A 19,612-nucleotide genomic window follows, 5' to 3' on the forward strand; every position below is an offset into this window, starting at 1 on the left:
AATATTTGTTTCTTCTAATTAACACGGTTGATCACTAATTCAAACCTCGTTTCATATATCAATGCAGAATTTATCTCAAAAACGTAAGGGCTATGGGGAATATGATGATGCATGTTGTAAATTCTTTCCTTTTTCCTTTATTCTAAATTACGTTATATATATATATATATATATATATATATATATATATATATAAGTATGATGTATGTATGTACGTATGTATGTATGTATGTATGTATGTATGTATGATATTATCAAAAAAGAAAAGGTAGCTTGTAAATTTATGATGCACATTGTTATTTTACAGCAAGCATGCTTTTACAATGAATTTTATTCCTTCTAACGAGACAAAAGTACATTCTTCTTTTTCTTTTCTTTTCTTTTCTTTTCTTTTCTTTCTTTTTTATAGTGTTATAAAAGTTAGATATTTTTTTGCTTTGTTTTTTTCTTTTTCATTATGAATATGTACATGATATTCGTTGCATTAACTTTTCGTAAGAGAATGTAACTTCTTTTTCTTCTGTATATTTTATTAATTTGGTGGACGGTTCGATCTGCCTGTGGTCTCTCTTGTTTCCAATCATCCATGGGCTATGAATTTGGATATTATCGTATTTAGTAAGTACACTGTAGATGGCTTGATCGTCCGTCATTTTGCAATCATAACAATTCCTGCACTTGAAAACTGTGATCATGAGTTTGTTTATCATTACGAATGTTTTATTTTGAAGAGTAAAAGTTCAGCGGATTAAGAAATGTTATTAAAAGTATACGAAAGGTACCATTAATTGAATTTTTACTCTACATAATCATTAAAATACTATTTCCCCATTTATATGCTGAATGAAACGCTTTTGGAATTTGTTTCATGCGAACAACAGAAGTTGATCGAGGTGTGCATAGCTTTAAAGGTCTGTCCTTCTCTATACAAAATGACCATTATTTTTTTTAGTTAACATCCTCCTTATATTCATTCCTTTGAAATCATTATATTTCGTAAATAATTTAGTTTCTTTAATTTCACATGTTTTTCTAGTTTCTAGCATTATTAGTGACATATATATATATATATACACACACATATATATATACATATATATAATTATAGCTTAATAAAATATGTTCATTTATGTTTTATTAAATAACAGGATTGATGCATAATGTGTTGCATTTGTGACATGCTTTTTTTTCATGTAGTCCTCTATTTCACTTAATAGTTTGGTCATTGAACTTCGGAATTATAGAAATTTGAACATTTCAGAACAACGTGCCTGGTTATGGCGATGGCGCGAAGGAGGATTGTAGCGATTTACCTCCAAATCAACGGAAAAAAAGATTGCAACAAAAACTTGATGAAATTCAGGCTAAGATTCAACAGGAAACTGCAGCAAGAGATGGTTTAATGAAGATGAAAGGTGTCTACGAGCAAAACCCAGCATTAGGTGATCCAATGAGTATAGAAGGCCAATTGAATCAATCTAGCAATAAATTGGACAAACTTGGTGCAGAATTAGCAAAGTTTCAAGGATATTTGGAAGAAGCTATGCGTGCTGGTGTTAGCTTATCCAGGTAGTCGCAGAAGTTCTACCATATGCAGAGATAAAATAAACAAATTTTAATTAAAAATATGATTTTCACTAATTATTTTCTTTTAGTCCAAGTCAAGTGCAACGAAAGCCTACAAGTAATGGCTCGGCAACAAGGCCATTAAGTTCAAGAAGATCCAGTCATTCGGGAGGAGAAGAAAGTCTTTCAAGATCAGCTTCTGATTCTAGTGTTAGTAATGCGAACACGAATCAGCCAGTTCATAAAAAGAGTGCGCCAGGTACTCCTCAACCAAGCCATGGGTAAGTATCTGTAACAAGATTTGTATATCCCAAAGAATTTCAATAATAGTATAGAAAGTAGTAATTTTATTGGAAAACAAAAAAGAAGATTCATTGTAAATTGAAAAAGTAGAGAAGAATAGATCTATTTGTCTAGACCAATAGACAAGGTTTTGCTTTACGGTACTGATGCACAGTTCCACGAATAGCCCGGAATCTGGTCTTGGAGAATCAAGAACGTCACTTCCTGGAAGTGGAGGAGAAGAATATTACGTAGATGAGATAGATGCACAACCGCCATTAGGAACCTGTAGAGCACTTTATCCTTTTGATGGTAAGCATACAATAATGATATTTGAAAGGATTGAAGAGATCAGCATTAAAGAAAAATTCATCGTTTTTAGCTACTAGCGAAGGTTCTATACCAATGTACGATGGAGAAGAATTGTATATGATCGAATTAGACCAGGGTGATGGATGGACACGTGTTCGTCGTATCTCTCAACCAATTGAAGGATTTGTACCAACATCATACATAGAGTGTCACCTGTACAATACATAGCCGCTCTTTTTAGGTCATTAAATGAGATACCTAACTTCAAAGCGCAATGATTAATCCAGTGTTATGGTTCAATGCGAAATTTTTGAACTTTAATGCTAAGATTCCTTCAAGTTTACTCGATGAAGTTATGCATTCGAGTGCTAAGCGTTGGCTTAATTATTGGCACTGGGCTTATCAATCTCTTTCTATTCTTAATTAGGAAAGTCTAACTAATCGTCTGATATTGACATGTGCTAATATTTTCAAGTTCGGAGAACTGCCAACGATATGATGATGATGGTGATGACGATGATGATGATATTGATGTAGATGTAGATGACGTTGATGATGAGATGAAAATGATGATAACGAAGACGACGACGAAGACGAAGACGACGATGATGGCCAAATATGTCCAATGCCATTTGCTCCATTTTTTTTTCCATTTCTAAAGAGAACAAAGACCGAACAAGAAAAAAAGAAAATTCTGCTTTGTTAACACAACCAAGAAACAAAGCTTCCCATTAAAATATACTTGTCTGAACAGATGAAGTTCTATACAATTTTATGTTTGTATAGTTACGTACAATAGGATTCAATCGCATTGAACTTGAAGCTTCCAAATTACATTTAATCATTCTTGTGTCTATGAGTTTAAAGAAGACGAATGAATCGTCTAATTTGACGGTCACAAATAATTAAAAAAAAAAAAAGAAATGTGTGCTGTTCCGTTTTAGATAATGCACAAAACAACAGAAATTGTGACTTTACCGAAGAAAGTAAATGTCTTATTACATAGTATTTGGTCCCTTCTTCGTTTCATTTTACATAGAACAAATATTGTGCGAGTTTGATTTTCTTTTTGTACCAAACTAATTATTAAAGATTTATAGCTGACTATGCTCAGGGACAGACTCTTACAAAAAATGCCAGGAGAATAAGAAGACTGATTTATATTCATATTTTCTTTTTGCATTTCCGTCAATTTTGGATTTCTCTATCTATTTCCTCTCTTATCCTTTTGTACAAAAATACTAATCAATATTAATTTTCTATTCCTTAGAAAAGGATTTTTTATTCCTGTTAAAAAAAAAAAAAAAAAAAAAAAAAAAAAGGAATTGGAAGATTATAAATGTTAATAAATATGTACGACAAAGTCTGAGCCCGGAGCGAGTCTTCTCTTTAAAAAAGCTTTCTTTAGGAAAAAGAAAAAAAAAAGAAATGTCTGAGTGTGAATTAGTTAGGGTATAGATTTCTGTACATAATATTCCGTGGAAACGAACGAGAGAACGAATGGTACATGAGTAAAAAGTGCCAGACGACGAAAAAAGAAGGAGTAACTTCCAATAAAGCTAAAAACTCGAATAATTGAAATGAAGACAGTTTCTATAAATTTTATTAGAAAAATGTTTTCATTTTGATCTAAGCTTGGAAGTAGTTCCTGCTTTCTGCTGCTTGATATAGCAGAAGCCTATATAGAATATCGTCCTATTTCTAAACGTGATTCGAAACACAAACTAATAAAAAAATCACATCGGGTAGTTAATAATATTCTTGCGTATTAATGTATATGTATATACGCGCGCGCGCGCGCGCGCGCACACACACACACACACACACACACTCACACACACACATTATAAATATATTCAATTATTAAAGCGTAGCTTTCGGTATATAATGAAATATGCAAGCACTGAAAATAATGAAAGGTTTTTAACTAAACCTTTTTCTCTCCCTTTTTCCCTCTATTGTCATACACACATACACATACAGCGCCTAATAAAGATTTTGCCCAATTAATTTTTGAACAAAATCTTTTTAGTTATCATATATATATATATTTGACGTGTATGTACAATTCCTAGTACGCACGTGTCACGTATTTTTTTCTTCGATATTGCGATTTAACGGAATTATTTATTATCGCAAAACGTTGAAAAAAAATTATTATTATTATTATTATTATTATTATTATTATTATTATTATTATTATTATTATTATTATTATTATTATTATCAATTTGTGAGACAGTATTCTTGCGAGCGAGAGAGAGAGAGAGAGAGAGAGAGAGAGAGAGAGAGAGAGAGAGAATGGATGAGCTGCGAGAGTAAAATTTTTTAATCAATGTTCAATTATTGTTTTAATAATAATAATTATTATCATTATTATTATTATTATTATTATTATTATTATTATTATTTTGTAATGTATATTTTTTTGTGATTTCATAACGACGAACAAGTATTGTAGATAATTAATTTTGCGACTCATTACACATTTTATTATTATTATTATTATCATTATTATTATTATTATTATTATATTATTTTATTATGTTAATAAGAAAATATATGTAGTAAACCAATATAACTCATTTACACGTGTTGTATATGACTAGCATACGTCTACTACTCGTATGTCGCAAGTGACTCAGATTTCTACATTAAAATATGAGAACATATTACTCACACACAATGTTATATAGTGATTATGTTGTAGATTATTAATTTTTATTATTATTACTATTATTATTATTATTATTATTATTATTGTTCGAAAACTAAACTTCGAAACAGAGAGAAAAGAAACTTGTGTGAGTACATATGTATGCATATGTATAATGTATGTGTGCTCTGATATGACATATACACACACTTTGATGTCAATAAAGATCAAGGTAGCATCAGATTTCATCTTTTTATTTTATTTGTTTTCTTTTTATTACATTTATTTATTGATTAAGAGAGTGAAGGAAACAACTAATTTTGTTTTTGTTTTTCTTTCTCCCTCTCTATCTCTCTCTCTCATTTTTTTAAGTACATTATTGCAATGTCCCAGGAATTGTTGACTAGATTAACAATACGTTACGATAGTGTGTTAAATTTACATTTTTGCGTATATGTATATGCACATACATTTACAAATTAATTTCTTTTTTTTTCTTTTTTATACAATTACAAATATAAATAATCGCAGAGGCAATTTTAACATCTCATTTGTTATTTTCAGATATAATTTCTTTTGCTTATATATATACTATTCAGTTATATATATATATATAATGCTAAGAAAAAAATTTGTTATCTTTTTCTTTTATTAAAAGAAAATCAATATTATTGTCAAAGATCGATCAACCGCAACATTGGCAGTTGTACATTGTTAATATAGTCCTGAAATACATAAAATGAAGTACATAAATAGATTTTACTCTTTTTCATATATCAGAAAAAAATTTGTCAAATAAAAGAAATAATTTTCTTTCTTTTGTGATTTTTTAGCGGTTATCGATTAGAACACATCGAAGAGACATACAAGTAGATAAAAAACTAAGTCTAAGAAAAAATATTACTAAAAAGAGCAATCGGTTTCCCCAATTCGATTAAATGCGAATCGGAAATATTATTGAGATCTCGAATAATGAGATGAAATAATTGAAAAGTTTAAAATCATCATTTTAAAATAGAAATCGATCAATACTTGTGTGTGTGTCTGTGTGTGTGTAAATATATAATACATTTGCTTGCATATTCGCTTACTGTCAGTCAAAATGTATATTATCACTGTACAAAATATTTGTTAAATTCTTAAACTATGCAAGGATTGCGTCTTGCAGTCTTAAACAAATCTCTGCTGAGAACGTTGTGCTGTAAAGCTTATTTGTAAAAAGTGAAAGCTTCCAGCTGGCTCTTTTTTTAACAAAATTAATGTCTCTCTCTTTCTTCTTTCTTCTTTCATCAAACTAAAGTCAGACTGCAGATCAGTTTCAGACCGTCAAATCTTCCCATTCTTCTACTTGCCGTGGAGTTAATTCCACTCTGATACGAGTCAAGGTACTTAGAAGATCATACATTCTTGGTGTTAATGGATTTGCTTGCAAATCTATGTATTCCAATGCTGGTGCATGTTTAATTCTCTCAACATCAACGTCTGAAATATAATAGGAAAGTACTAAACATTGTCTCATGCTTTTATTATAATCTTTATAACTTCTCTCTTGACATAGTTCTCGAATAAGTATATCAATTCATTTACTAACCAAACAATAATTTTTCTAGATTCTTCTTCTGTATCCTGAAGACTTACCGATGATGGAGTTATTATTGGCAAGAAGTCGTTTAAGTTGAGGTATCTGGCAGGTAACAGGTGGCAAAGCGATAAAAGTATTATGCGAAATGTTGAGTCTTTCCAATGCTTGAAGTTCGGCAAGCTCTTCTGGCAGTTTACTCATTTGATTGTGACTTAGATTGAGTTCTAGAAAAAAATATTTGTTAATCGTTAACTTAAAACCTAAGCACATTTATTATCGATACTAACCAGTGATAAGAGAAAATTTCACTGCAAATTTTGGTGGGATCTTTGTTATAACATTACCAGACAAATCGCATCTTTTCAATTCTGTATGTCTCATCAAATGATAAACTGCATCTGGTATTTGCATTAACTGACATTCAGACAAATCTGAAATATAATTAAAAAGAAAAAATTACATATAAAATAAAATTGTATGTTTCTTGGAAAAAGTTAATAAGCCAATGTAAGAGCCAATGTATACATAGAGATCTCATTGAAAATGAATTGACCATCGAATTACGACGGCTTCACGCTTTCTCCTGCTCGATTTTCTTAACCCAAGTACGGAAGAGAGGTACCGTCTGGAATGATTACGAAATAAACGTATTCTAAGTGTAAAACGCATATATCAGTTGCTACACAACTATACCTAAACTTCTCTAACTGGATGGTTGCCATATGGCATCATTCAATGCATCTGTACAAAACTTGTTATTTTTACAATTCACAGAATTATACGTTATGAAAATCCAGCCGAGTATAATTTTAAATATTATATTCATTTATCGTAATTAAATAATAATAATAATTGTCGATCGTATTTTATATATATATATATATATATATATATATATATATAAACAAATCTGAAAAAATAATTCAAACTAGTGTATAAGATATAATTCATACAATTTTCACAAAGCGCGCCACTGCAACAGTTGTAACGTGAAGTAAGTAACATACAAGTTTAGTTCAATCAGAAGTACGGTATACGTACATGGGAAGCTTTAGTTCGATCCTAATGAAATGTAGAAGAGGTTAATAAAAAAAAAAAAAAAGAAGAAAAAGGAAAAAGAAAATGATAATAAATGTAAAAAAGAATACTGAAATATAGGAAAAAAAATTTCTTTCTCGTACCGAGATTTTCGTTCTCCTGTGCTTCTTCACAACGTAATATCACCTTTGTCACAGCGTTCGCCATTTTGTTTTAGACCGACGATTCAACGAAAAATTCTCGAGTCCGTTCTCGTAGCATGCACTCGTAAGAAACATTTATTTTCGTTAAGATCTCTCGGAAATAAATTCACACGATTCGTTCGTCACTTGGCCTTGACAACGCCCGCTTAGAAGAAATCGTTAGTAGATCGAAATTGCGTTTATCGAAGTATACGTTTCAAAAATAAATTATTTTTATTATTATGTTTACTATTTAATTTTTTTTCTCAGAACAAATCTGTAGACGTGCTTGTATTTTTCTTGTATACAAAAGACAAATAGAGAACAGAAAATTTGTTAAATCAGAACGATTTTCGTACGATAGGATGAGAAGATAGTATGTAAATATGTATATTTACAAGATTCTTCTTTGTTTTTTTACGTTTAAGTTTCATGACGGAATTCGTATTATGGCGCGTTTTCGATTTGAATTTCCCGCAAATTTGTATCATGGCGTTTTGACCTTCCCAAGAGACGATCGTTTAGTTTGTTACTTTCCAAAATATATCTTGCAATGAAATTAAATAATATAAAAGCGTCGCTCATTTAGATATAGCAATAAAGTAAAAAACTAAATAACAATTCCTTTTTATTATCGTATATTCGACAGTGTCGTATAAATTGAGGTTATATGTTACATTCGAAATAAATATCATTGACTCTAAAAAAAATATTAGTAGTCATCTAATATAATCAATCGGTTCATAAATAGAAACTTAGAAGACTTCGAGAAGTCATTGAACGTTAGACACCTACGTAAAATAGATCGTGCGAAAACGTGATGAGATCTTCGTTTAGATCCAAACAACAAAACTGTTGTATGCATGCACACACATACACACACACATATAGTCGTGCATTACATAGAGTATTTTCAATTTTTTTATCATAAAATAAAGGCATCATGGCGGCAAGTTACCTTTTATGGTTACGTTTCTATAAAAGGAATACTACCCACACGCGATATCTGTATTTCTCATCGTTTTACGAATGCTTTTGAATTTATAAAATGAAAAATTTTCTGTACAAAAAATCATAGGTCTATAAGAAAGAAGGGATGAAATTAAAAAAGGTTACATCGTCCGGCATGCGAGACGTTTGTATATCTCTATCTCTTTCTAACACACTATTTACTATTCCTAGATCGACCTTTCGAACATAGATCCATAGATTCGATCGTAACTCTCTTTGCAAAAGAAATCTATCTTGTCCTTCTAGAAGAAAATTACTGTCGCAGTGTATTAAAAAAAAGAAAAAAAAAAGAAAAGAGAAAGAAGAGAGAGAAAAAAACAAAGACCGGACGACGGTGTTGTGTAATCATCGTTCTGATGTTTATCTTGTCTATTATCTATGCTGTGGTAGCAGCAACACGATTCACCAACGAGCATTTCACTTTTTATTCCGTTCATCATACATAACTTTAAAAGATGCGTATTTTGGAAAACGCCCGAATTTTCGAAATAATTTGAAATAAAGGAATGTTACGAATACGAAGTCTTATTTATTATTATTATTATTATTATTTTCATAAATTTTGAAACAAAGAAAGTGATTTATTAATACGAATTTTTTTTTATAATACGAATGTTGATTATTTTCGAAAGATTCGTCCTGATGTTATTATCAATATAATTTTTACGATTATCTGAAACGATCGTTATTTTTTATCGTTGAAATGCATGCATCGATGCTCTCTTGTTATGTTCTTTCTCTTTGCGGGAAAACTTTCGCCGGTAACCGTTTAGAAACTTTACTTGATATGTAATCTAGCTAAACACATATATAACTACATATGTGTATATATAAGTGTGTAAAACAGAAAAAGATCAACGAACACATATTTATTTTTTGTCTGAAGAAACCATTGACATTTTTATAACGCAATGACAGATGAAAGATTAGATTCTTCGTGCGTCGCAAGAAAAAATGATATATGGCGAATAAAGAGGGGTAAAGAGAAGGAGATGAGGTGTATGAATCACAGGACGCGTAGATCTTAGTTTGTCTGTGTTACTAATGGTACGGCATTGATCAGGGTTCCTGATCTATTCAGATTTACAGATAAGGTAAAGACAACATATGTATGAACACACGTATTACCTTTGTGTTTTCTTTCTATTTTTTTTTTTTTTTTCTAAACAAAAAAGCAGGAAATGGAGTTATTGTATAGTTATATATGTATTATACATATTTGTAATACTATACATATTGTAATTAATAAACAAATTGATTTGAATGTTACGTGCTTATTTAAATTATACACACACACACACACGCAGAATATATATATAGAAAAGTTAATGATCACATTATGAATGTTTGATTAAATTTGAAGATTTTTTTTTTGTATACGAATTAAAACATATTTATGTTAAATTTAAAAATAGATAATATTAAAAAAAAAAAAAAAAAAAAAAAAAATAAGACACATTATATAGTATTGTCCTATATATGAAGTTAATCATGTTATCTTATCGATTTATTTGATGATTGATGATTCAAAGATAGATTATTCTTTTGAAAGCATTATTCTTAAAAATTTTTTAATCAGTGTCATCGATCAATTATAATTTTTTTTTAAAAGCGTATCAATAAATCAGTGTGCAAGATGCGTTAAAAGTTATAAATTACTAGTTGTAATAATGTAAATACGCGTGTTTTTGGTCATGTTGATTATGATTAGCTATGATGATTTTTTTGTTTTTTTTTTTTCTTTTTTGAACATACCTAAATTACAATTGTCTTGAGCTTCCTCGCATCGCGAAACTACCCTAATAATCGCTCGACCCGCCAATTGAACGCAAACAGCCATGGCGACGTTCCTTTCTCCTTGCTCTTGAGGAATCTGTTGTACCTCTTCGGCATTATACGCTGGTGGTCTCATCTTTTTCCGACTTTTTACGAAAAGAAATCGAAAAGATATCTTCGTCGTTTTTATTTCTTTTATATATATATAATTTTTTTTCTTTTCTTTTTTTCTTTTTTTTTTTTTTTTTTTTTATAATCACTCAGGAACGATTTATCATTTAGAATAAAAATTTCGCAGCACTAATATCTTCACTATAGCAAAAAAAACCGAATTTGAAGATTTTCTTCCTTTTATTTCTTCTTGTTAATTTGTTATCTTAAACCGTCGATTGCAATAGCAAAGTAGCATACAACGGTATACGATGACGAGAATTCGATATTATTGATTGATTATTACAAATAATTATATATCTATCAAGAGGAAGAACTTCAAGACACCTGCTACGATATAACACAGTTTTCTCTTTATTTCCCTTGTTGACAAAAAAGATCTATACGATTTTCAATTTGCGATATAAAAAGACTTAATCCGTGCGATGTAAACGCTGACTTGCACTAACGTGCGTGAAAGCGTACGGTGCTATTTAAGCACTCTCTAACTCTCCTCCCACCCAAGGATGCATTTTGAATCAGCTGACTACTACTACTTTGTTCGGGCTCTCTTTCTCTCTTTCTTTGTTTGAAAACAGCTGTAGGGAGTACGACGTACGTAGATTCAGAACGAGACTCGAACGATGCAACCTGTCAAAAGCGGTGTCAGCTTTTCTACGAATACACGTTGCTTTTTTCTTCTTTTTTTTTCAAGGTCACCATTTAAAGGATAAACAGCGATCTCGGGGAGCTCGATGATCTTTTCTTTGTGCGTAAATTATTAGTGTGAATTCTTTTCCTATGAGATAAAAACATTTATAAAAAGATATCATTTTTCGATGTTTTTTTTTTTTTTACTTTTTTAATTTTTTCTATTTAGATAAGAGTAGTATCGTTGATAACTTGTAGTTAGTAGTGATCGATTTAATTGTTCGTTCGTTCGTTCGTTCGTTTGTTTCTAGAAATCAATGAAAACATAGAATTGGTTTGTTCAATACACTTTTGCGTTTAATTTTGTTTTTATTGGAATTAGAAGGACAGTTCATTCGTAACGATAGTTCATGCCAATATAGTTCATTCGGCAAACTGCCCAAATAAATCGTTTCGAAACTCTATCGCAAAAAGAAATTCACTAGGCTTATTAAAAAAATAAAATGGACCTTACTTGAAAAAAATGATTTAAATTATTTGAAATTTGTAGCAATGCTTGAAATATATATTTCTCGCGTTATACGTTAACGTTTGAAAGAATTGGCAGTATTGCCAAAAGAGGAGTTTCACAAACTAACGAAATATTTTACCATAAAAAAATATTTTTGCCAAGTCGGTTCTAAATTATTAAGAAAAAAGAAGAAATCAAATGTGTTCACTTTCAGAATATATTTCAACCATCTTGGAAATTTTCTAACCTATTTCAAAGATTTCTCATTCTTCTAATCCAAATAATTTGGTCTTATTTATTTTTTCTTTCTTTTTCTTAATCTAGTAATAATTTGTTGTTGTTGTTGTTGTTAAAAAAGAAAAAAATGTAATTGTATCCTTCATTCATCGTGAATCTCAGTACCCAAGAGGGATAAAATGTTTATATGACTTTACGGTATGTTTGGCCGACAGCCAGAGGATACTGCGCGTGCATTTCATGTACGAGAATAGAATCACCGACCAAAATCCCCCATGACTTTTCTCTCCTCGTCTTCATTTTGGCTTTCATTTGGATGATCATGATAAAAGCTTTAGACGAATCCAGTCGATACTTGGAGTGTGTATTACTATATACATACAATCGACAAAATATTTCCGCTTTTCTATTACCACTACTATTTACTACACTATTTCTACACACACGCACACACATACACACATTAACAAATCTTTCTATGTATATACTTTATCAATTTACAACAAAGATTAATTTCTTTAAAGATACATGTGTAATGCAAGAAATCTTTCAAGATTATCAGTTTTTGTTTTTGTTTTTTTCTATTTTATAATAAAATTAATTAGAAAAAAGTAACATCGTGTGCTTTTACAATCGTTTGTTATTCATATTATTGAAATCGAAGTTTTCTCTCGGACATACAAGATCCGGGAAATTTTTGTAAGAAAACTGTTTGCCAAGTTGAGAACGTTGGCCCTATTTAAGTATCAGCTTTGACGTCGATTCTTTATGCGCTTCGTTCTCTACTGCGTCTTTCTGCGTTTTACGTATTTTTATGTTTACCGTGAACTTTCGTTTGATCAACGTATTCATCGGGAACTTGTACATTTCTAATAATAATAACAATAATAACAATAATAATAATTGTTCATTAGAAAAGATTTCCATTTCATAAATATCTGCTGTAATATACATATATACATATATATATACACAGATATATATATATATATATATATATATATATATATATTTAATTTCTTTGTTAAAATTATATTGAGAAAAGCAGTTGTATGATTTATATAACGGATATATTTGTCTTATACCTTAACAAGATATTTTTTTAAACATTTGCTACATTTGCAAAACGAACATTGACAAACACATCTATATATATATATATGTATATGTATAAAAGCATATGTATATATATAAGTGGATGGATGAATTTCTATTGATATTATGTTTTATATATTACTAAATATACTATTGAGATTATTCTAAAATCAGTCAGGATTCATATATAGTTCTTCGTTGCATTATACGAATAATATGTTGTTAGGCCAAAGTTAATGCGATACAATACATTTTGATTGCGGAATAGAATATTTATAGTTTATATCACAAATATTTAAAGAAATATGAAAAAATTCTGAAAAATACATGGAGAGATATTAGAAAATACATCGATGCACGTTTCATTACATTTCGTAAGTAACCTTTAAGCAATTTTTCATTGCATTGGTAAAACACGTTGTATTTCATTGATAAATCACACATCACACACATACGCGTGCGCACGCGCGCGTAACGAAACAGTTGATGTATCTTGTACTCGATTTTCTACAAATATACAATTTACTATAAATATAAGTCTTAACATTTGGTGTTTACTAGGAGATTCCAATCTTATCACAACTATATACTTTTGAGTATTATTTGTTAAAACTTCACAATCAGAGAGTAATATATATATATATATAGGAATAATATGTTTACGCGTGAACGCGTGTAGTAATTTTTAATCAAGCTATTAAATAATATCTCGATTTTTAAATAAAAGTTTCTATATTAGAATATTTTATAAATTCACAAATTGACTAATGTAGAATATTCGAGAATCTGGAAATATTTGAAAATTTCTCTCTTTTCGTTTTATGATCTTTACAGTTCAGAATTCAATTTTCATTTTTTGCTTTCTCTAATGCCTCTTGCGCGTGTTGCAAGCCAGCACAATAATGAAGAAGTAAGACACTCAACGCCTGTACTCTTAAATCGCTCTGTGCAATTAATTTTATACTATCGTTCTCTCCGCTTTGCGATAATTCTAATCTTGAGGTAGTTTCAGCATCTAGGGCAGTTTTTAGTTTCCCTATCTGTGATAAAGTAAAAAACATATATATATATATATATACACACACACACACTCCAAATTGTAATTATAGAGAAGTTAACAATTACCATATCATTGATCTTCTCAACACGTTCCGATGGTTCCAAATACTTATATAAGAATTTTCCAGTATCTTTGGCTCTAGACATAAGACCATCGTCCAAATCTCCTGCGACAAGAGGAGCTGCCACGCTTGGTTCAGCACCTTCCAAAAGTTCAGGACTTATACCCAAACCTCCAACCAATGAACTCTAGACGTTTCAATCATTTAATAAGACTTATTAAATATATATAAGATCATCAGAGCAGTCTTGACCCTAAGAGCACGTACAATTATTAAAAATGTATTGTTATAGAAGCACAATGAAATAAATTCAGCTAATATTGCATTTACCTGATCTAAAGTAGATCTGTATATGCCCGTTTAATATAATAGTTAATTGTAATAAAAAGTATACATTTTCTTACGTTATAATATGCTTCCATATTAATAATAGGCAGCAACAAACTTATGAAGTATAGATACATGCAGGAAGTAGTAAAGTGTAAATGGCAAATAATTGTCGGTATATGTTATGCTTAATTTTTTTAATAATACGACAGGAAGGAGATGGGAAGAGAATATAAAATATAAGGAAAGATGGATAAAGGGGTGCAAAGACATATCTACTTTAACGAAAATATTATCATGAATACTGAAGTATTTGCGATTAGAACAAAATATGCAATTTGTGTTTCAAAAAGCAAGCTCCTCCATTTTAAGCACAGTACATGTGTGTCAATAATGTCTACCTTGCGGGATGCACAGGGACTTGGGGGAAGACTTCTAGATGCCAGACCAATACCGGAAGTTGGTGGAGCCAGACAACTGGTACTTCCAGCCTTCTTGAGGCCCAAGAGTGTGTTAGCTATACTAGCCTTCATGGCCATCATACTTGCACCCTGATTAATTGACGAATGGATTTGAATTTTGTTAATACCTTTACAAACCGTGATGAGAAGTATCCATAAAGTAAAAAGTTGATATCATAAGCTGTCCTCTTATAGACATTTTGTCTATAGTTCTTTTTCTTTTTATAACTATATACATAACAAAGAAGTACAAAACTATAGTTACTAGCTTAAAATTTGATAAACATTCGGTATTGATAGCAAGGTCAAGGTGCAAGCCTACAAAAAACCGTCATCACCCCGAGTGCAAACACTCCTTTTTATTGCCAACATAGCGAATAATAATGCTTAACAATTATTTTTTATGTACATAATATCGAGAATGGACTATCATTATTACAAGTCCATTAATATTTATTACCCCTTCGAGATAGTAAAGTTAAGAACAAAAAACAAAGTATTTAAATAAATAAAATATCCTATTCCATATTGGGCTCGATGCATATAATGCATTCTTTTTATCTTTTTCACGAAATTATCACATTAATATTCAACGTTTAATTCACCAAAGTTATGTAGATAGACAATGTTTTAAAATTGCCAATATTATTTTCAATATAATGAGACATTGCTATGTCTTGAGTACCTGAACATTATCTTCACAACCAGTAAGAGATATCTCCGGACTTGACTCGCCGATAATAGCACTAGGTTCTATTTCATCTGCTTCTAATGCCAGCGTTGCTAAAGTTTCCGAACCACATATCCCTGATGCTTGACAACGAATTTCACATTTTTTATGACATACCATACCGCAGTCCCTGCACTGTATCGCATCTTTTAACCAAATCTAAAGAAAAATAAGAAAGCGCTAACTTTGCCAAGGTGTATTAATGTATTCTAATAAAATAATTTATCTATCAAATTAAGTAATAATAAAGGACACATTCCATACCTTTTTCGTGCAAAAATCGCAGTGAGTCGCTCTGTGGAAGTGTGTCCTAATAAAGTCATGCACTTTTTTTTCAGCTGCTTCTTCATTCTGAATCGGTTGGGCTCTAATAGCTTCTACATTTTCCTTTTTTATAGATTCGTTTGTGATATGGCGATTTGGCACACTGCTTTCCCAATTATAGGACATTAAAATGTCTCCGAAACAAAGAGTAGGATCAAAACCAGAGTACCCTTGTAATTTAGTATTGGATGTTGCTAAAGAAGCTTCAAAAGATTCCATTATTTAATAAAGAATCAAATGTAGAAAAGAATCTAATATACCAAATAATATTTCGTACACATACCACTTTCTGGTGGCAATAAAGCATGACATTTAAGATAATGACCTGTCGACGACTTAGCACATTGCGCTACAATTAATTTTATAGGAGCATTAATGTATCCTAATAATTTAGGAGTATATTCGTTACATTTAACGCGACCCCATACCCCTACATTTAAATAATGCTGTTCGGAATCTATCTGAAAATTTCTAGTTTCCTCGAAAGTAATTAAAGAAGCATATCCCTTATCTTTCGTAGTGTAATACAAATCAGATGTATTGGTAACATAACTATCGTCGATAGAACAAAATTGAATGTTGCTGGACGTTGTGGATTGACTGGAAGCCGTTGAAATTCTTCTTAATGGTGTTTCAGGCATTTGAGTTGCTTCTTCTAGAATATGCGTACTACTACTCCTTCTTCTTCTAAACAATCTACTAGAAAATTCAGATTTGTCTACATTCTCACTATCCGTATCTTTTGGGTCTAAGAATTTCATTGAACTTTCCAATTTCATTTTACTGAAATCATCCGTACTATCTCCTTTGATTCCTATCAAATCACTTCTACTAGTTTTTCTGTCAAAGATTTTTTCTATACCAGACTTTATTTCACTGTCAGATTTTATAGAACTTTGTTTATCCGAGTCTACTTTGACATATTTTCTTTCGACTCTAATAATGAAACGCCTCTGTACAGCACTTTTAACGAGTTTTGCAACTTGATTCATATTAGTGACCTTTTTACCATCGACGGCTATTAAAATATCTCCTTTTCTCATTTCGGCTATAGCTGCTGGACTTCCAGATACTATAGTTTCAACAAGTACACATACTTGGCCGATTTCAGAAACAAGTTCTTGTTTGAATACTACGCCAAGTTGCTGCGAACTAGTTTTGCTAATAATTAAATCTAATATCATGTATGGTACTCCATTATATTGCGTTAAATGTATCCAAGGTGTTGAGTCTATGCTCATCGTGCAATGTACTTCTATTTGAGAAATATCTTCCGCATTAAGCATGTTAGGTCCAACATTTAAACGACTAACTTCTAATAATGTAACTTCCAAACACCCTGGATTGATTTGCATACCAGCAACCTATATAAGCACACAATATTTGCTTTTATTATTATTTATAAGTCTTTAATAATAGTAAAAAGAAATTTAACTTACTTCTGATAGGTCCATAACTTCATCGTTTAATCTGCGGAAGAATGGCTTATAACGCATTTTGTATCTTGGTAACGTATGTTTTCGACGTACAGCTCTTCTTATTTGTCCAGTAATTAATGATATTATTTGTGGTTGCAATTGGCGACCTTGGAATTGAGATTGCACCTCCAATTCCAAGATAGGATCCGAATAAAAACTTAAAGACCAATGTGTATATGGTACACGTGTGAATTGCAATCTTGCTCGACCAGTAACACGTTTTACTAGGGAAAACCATTGTTAATATTACGCGATCAGTATAATTTAAAATATCTTTGGATGGTACTATCGCATACCTTGTAAAGCCATATATGCTGTTTTTCCTAACAACATTTTAACATCTATCGACATTTGAAAATTTCCTGAGTAACATAAATCAAGGGATAAATCCAATGATTCTAATAATCCAGTATCCGCGTCTATCTTAGAATCAGCTACTTCCAAGCTTTTTATTGTTGGAAATTCTGTACCCAGATTCAAATCTCTTAACTAAAGCAAGTGAATCGAGAAAAGTTATACAATCGAGAATTTTTAGAATTTAATCAAGTATTAATTATCATTTTACCTTTACGCTATCAAGTAATTTCCCGGTAGTTGATTGCGTTAAAAGTTCTTTGAATTCATTGTTTAATTTTCTATAGAGCCAAAGACGAACGCGTTCCGCATTTCGTAATTCATTGAAAAGAAATTGCAAAGTAAGATTTATTGCTAAATTTTCATTTCCTTGATAAATACTTTGTCGAACGATATTGCTATTAAGATTTGTTTTTTCATCTTGTATCTTATCAAGTAATTCCTGAGGTAGCTGAGCTTGTCCATGTTTCATTGCTTTCTCTGGTGGTTTCGCTAAAGGTCCTGTTTCCAGATATTTCTTGAAGAAGTAAAACTCTAATATAAGCGTACATATTATACCACACACAAACGTTATTGTAGCTATAAAAACGGTTTGGAAAAAGTCCATATTAAGATTCCAATTATCGGAATCACTCTCTCTCTTTCTCTCCTTCTCTCTCTCTCTCTCTCTCTCTTTTCCTGTATTCGTGAGTTTTTTAAATTGAAATTTGAAGAATAAAAAAGCTTCCAAATAATTTGTAAAGAAGGCACTTTATCGTATAATAACAGAGAAATTAATATTTATATTAATATAAAAAAAACTTGTAGAGAAACAAGAAAACTATTATCAGTCTCAAAAGAAATTTGAATAAAATTTCCTTACGTATATATTATTTTAGGAACTTGGATAAAAACTCATGACTATTTTATGATAATTCGTAACAGAAATAATTTCACGTTAGACAATCATGATTCATCCTTCTCCCTCTTCACGGATGATAATTATTCGAAGCACTTTCACCTGCCACTTGGTTCGATGTTACGAGTCTCTCGTATTTCATTAAAATGTTGTCGTAGAACATGACGAATATCGGAAAAGAATCGACGATTTAGATAAAAACCAATATATTTTATAATTCGCCATTAATAATATCATTGAAAAAAGGTTTGATATCAAACACTACGTCGAAACTCCTCTATCGATTTCGACAGCCATGTTTGCTTCGTCCGAATTGTCATTTTGACAGTTGCCTTTGGCAAATTCAAACGAAGAAAATGTTTACAAAAGAATACTTTTAATATCCGCGCTGAGTTTAATTACATCTCTTCCCAATCTTTCATATTAAAACTTGCATGAAGCATTTATTAGAAATAATACATTTATTTAACATTTATAATCGTTCAGTTTACGATCACATATGTTTAAACGTTATCATTGACAGCTTTACCATCTAATCCACACACACATTCACGCAGTATACTCGGTTGGTATAAATCTACAGATGTCTATTTGAAACATTATTGCCTACTTTTAGGCGTGTATCTTTAGTTTCTTCTTTCTTTGCCAGAGGGACTCAGTTTCTATTGCTATCTATTGAACTTTAATACTTATCGGAGGATCAAACGGATTCTAGATACTTCAAGATAACAATATAAACATTAGTATAAATATTTTATTAGACGCTACTCGTAAAGGTGAATATTTAAAAAGAAATTACAATATCGTTATATCATTATTATTTTTCGAAAAATGTATTTACGTCGTAGACATTTTATTTATCATTTTTTA

The 19,612-nt window shown here is 30.6% G+C and overlaps 4 protein-coding genes across 16 annotated transcripts in view; 2 read left to right on the top strand and 2 right to left on the bottom strand.

Annotated features, from left to right (window-relative positions):
- The window catches only part of LOC122636769 (folylpolyglutamate synthase, mitochondrial-like), a 34,633-nt gene extending 30,666 nt beyond the window's left edge, over positions 1-3,967 (top strand). The window contains exon 4 of the mRNA XM_043828373.1: positions 3,948-3,967. The gene's annotated coding sequence lies outside the window, so the exon portion shown is untranslated. The remainder of the gene's footprint in view (positions 1-3,947) is intronic.
- LOC122636768 (formin-binding protein 1-like) overlaps positions 1-7,194 on the top strand; it is a 27,005-nt gene extending 19,811 nt beyond the window's left edge. For 3 of the 9 annotated variants that reach the window (XM_043828359.1, XM_043828369.1, XM_043828368.1), the window contains exons 7-11: positions 882-911; positions 1,262-1,572; positions 1,656-1,847; positions 2,024-2,160; positions 2,231-2,429. In XM_043828359.1, the coding sequence (XP_043684294.1) occupies positions 882-911; positions 1,262-1,572; positions 1,656-1,847; positions 2,024-2,160; positions 2,231-2,388 (828 nt within the window). In that variant the 3' untranslated portion in view covers positions 2,389-2,429. Of the gene's footprint in view, positions 1-881; positions 912-1,261; positions 1,573-1,655; positions 1,848-2,023; positions 2,161-2,230; positions 2,430-2,635; positions 3,698-6,426 lie in introns of those variants that run through there. The other 6 variants (XM_043828362.1, XM_043828361.1, XM_043828364.1 and 3 more) reach the window with 6 other exon arrangements.
- On the bottom strand, positions 5,055-11,046 carry LOC122636771 (leucine-rich repeat-containing protein 20). 2 transcript variants are annotated; one of them, XM_043828375.1, is made up of 4 exons: positions 10,385-11,046; positions 6,686-6,829; positions 6,455-6,622; positions 5,055-6,298 (listed from the first exon to the last, which is right to left on the bottom strand). In XM_043828375.1, the coding sequence occupies exons 1-4, from the start codon at positions 10,539-10,541 to the stop codon at positions 6,135-6,137; spliced, it is 633 nt and encodes a 210-aa protein (XP_043684310.1). In that variant the 5' UTR covers positions 10,542-11,046; the 3' UTR covers positions 5,055-6,134. The 2 variants fall into 2 exon arrangements, with proteins under 2 accessions (XP_043684310.1, XP_043684311.1); XM_043828376.1 differs by lacking the exon at positions 10,385-11,046 and adding an exon at positions 7,580-8,199.
- Positions 11,047-13,127: 2,081 nt separating this feature from the next.
- On the bottom strand, positions 13,128-19,607 carry LOC122636767 (PDZ domain-containing protein 8). 4 transcript variants are annotated; one of them, XM_043828356.1, is made up of 10 exons: positions 18,707-19,607; positions 18,056-18,361; positions 17,787-17,979; positions 17,452-17,714; positions 16,296-17,376; positions 15,953-16,215; positions 15,644-15,847; positions 14,899-15,048; positions 14,175-14,357; positions 13,128-14,089 (listed from the first exon to the last, which is right to left on the bottom strand). In XM_043828356.1, exons 2-10 carry the CDS (start codon positions 18,314-18,316, stop codon positions 13,892-13,894), a joined length of 2,796 nt encoding a protein of 931 aa, XP_043684291.1. In that variant the 5' UTR covers positions 18,317-18,361; positions 18,707-19,607; the 3' UTR covers positions 13,128-13,891. The 4 variants fall into 4 exon arrangements, with proteins under 4 accessions (XP_043684291.1, XP_043684290.1, XP_043684292.1 ...); XM_043828355.1 differs by having other exon boundaries at positions 18,056-19,607; XM_043828357.1 differs by lacking the exon at positions 14,899-15,048 and having other exon boundaries at positions 18,056-19,607.
- Positions 19,608-19,612: the final 5 nt, after the last annotated feature.

Source organism: Vespula pensylvanica, chromosome 23 (genome assembly GCF_014466175.1).
Source record: "Vespula pensylvanica isolate Volc-1 chromosome 23, ASM1446617v1, whole genome shotgun sequence".
NCBI classification, from domain to species: domain Eukaryota; kingdom Metazoa; phylum Arthropoda; class Insecta; order Hymenoptera; family Vespidae; genus Vespula; species Vespula pensylvanica.

Bases quoted from the DNA above. Each gene is read 5' to 3' on its own strand.
- LOC122636771 (XM_043828375.1), bottom strand. From the start codon at position 10,541: ATGAGACCACCAGCGTATAATGCCGAAGAGGTACAACAGATTCCTCAA. The intron at 6,830-10,384 runs GTATGTTCAAAA...ATTATATTTCAG, and splicing joins TCAAGACAATTGTAATTTAG to ATTTGTCTGAATGTCAGTTA. The intron at 6,299-6,454 runs GTAAGTCTTCAG...ATTATATTTCAG, and splicing joins CAATAATAACTCCATCATCG to ACGTTGATGTTGAGAGAATT.
- LOC122636767 (XM_043828355.1), bottom strand. From the start codon at position 18,451: ATGGACTTTTTCCAAACCGTTTTTATAGCTACAATAACGTTTGTGTGT. The intron at 15,049-15,643 runs GTACTCAAGACA...TCAATTAATCAG, and splicing joins GTTGTGAAGATAATGTTCAG to GGTGCAAGTATGATGGCCAT. The intron at 14,090-14,174 runs GTAATTGTTAAC...ACTTTATCACAG, and splicing joins TTGAGAAGATCAATGATATG to ATAGGGAAACTAAAAACTGC.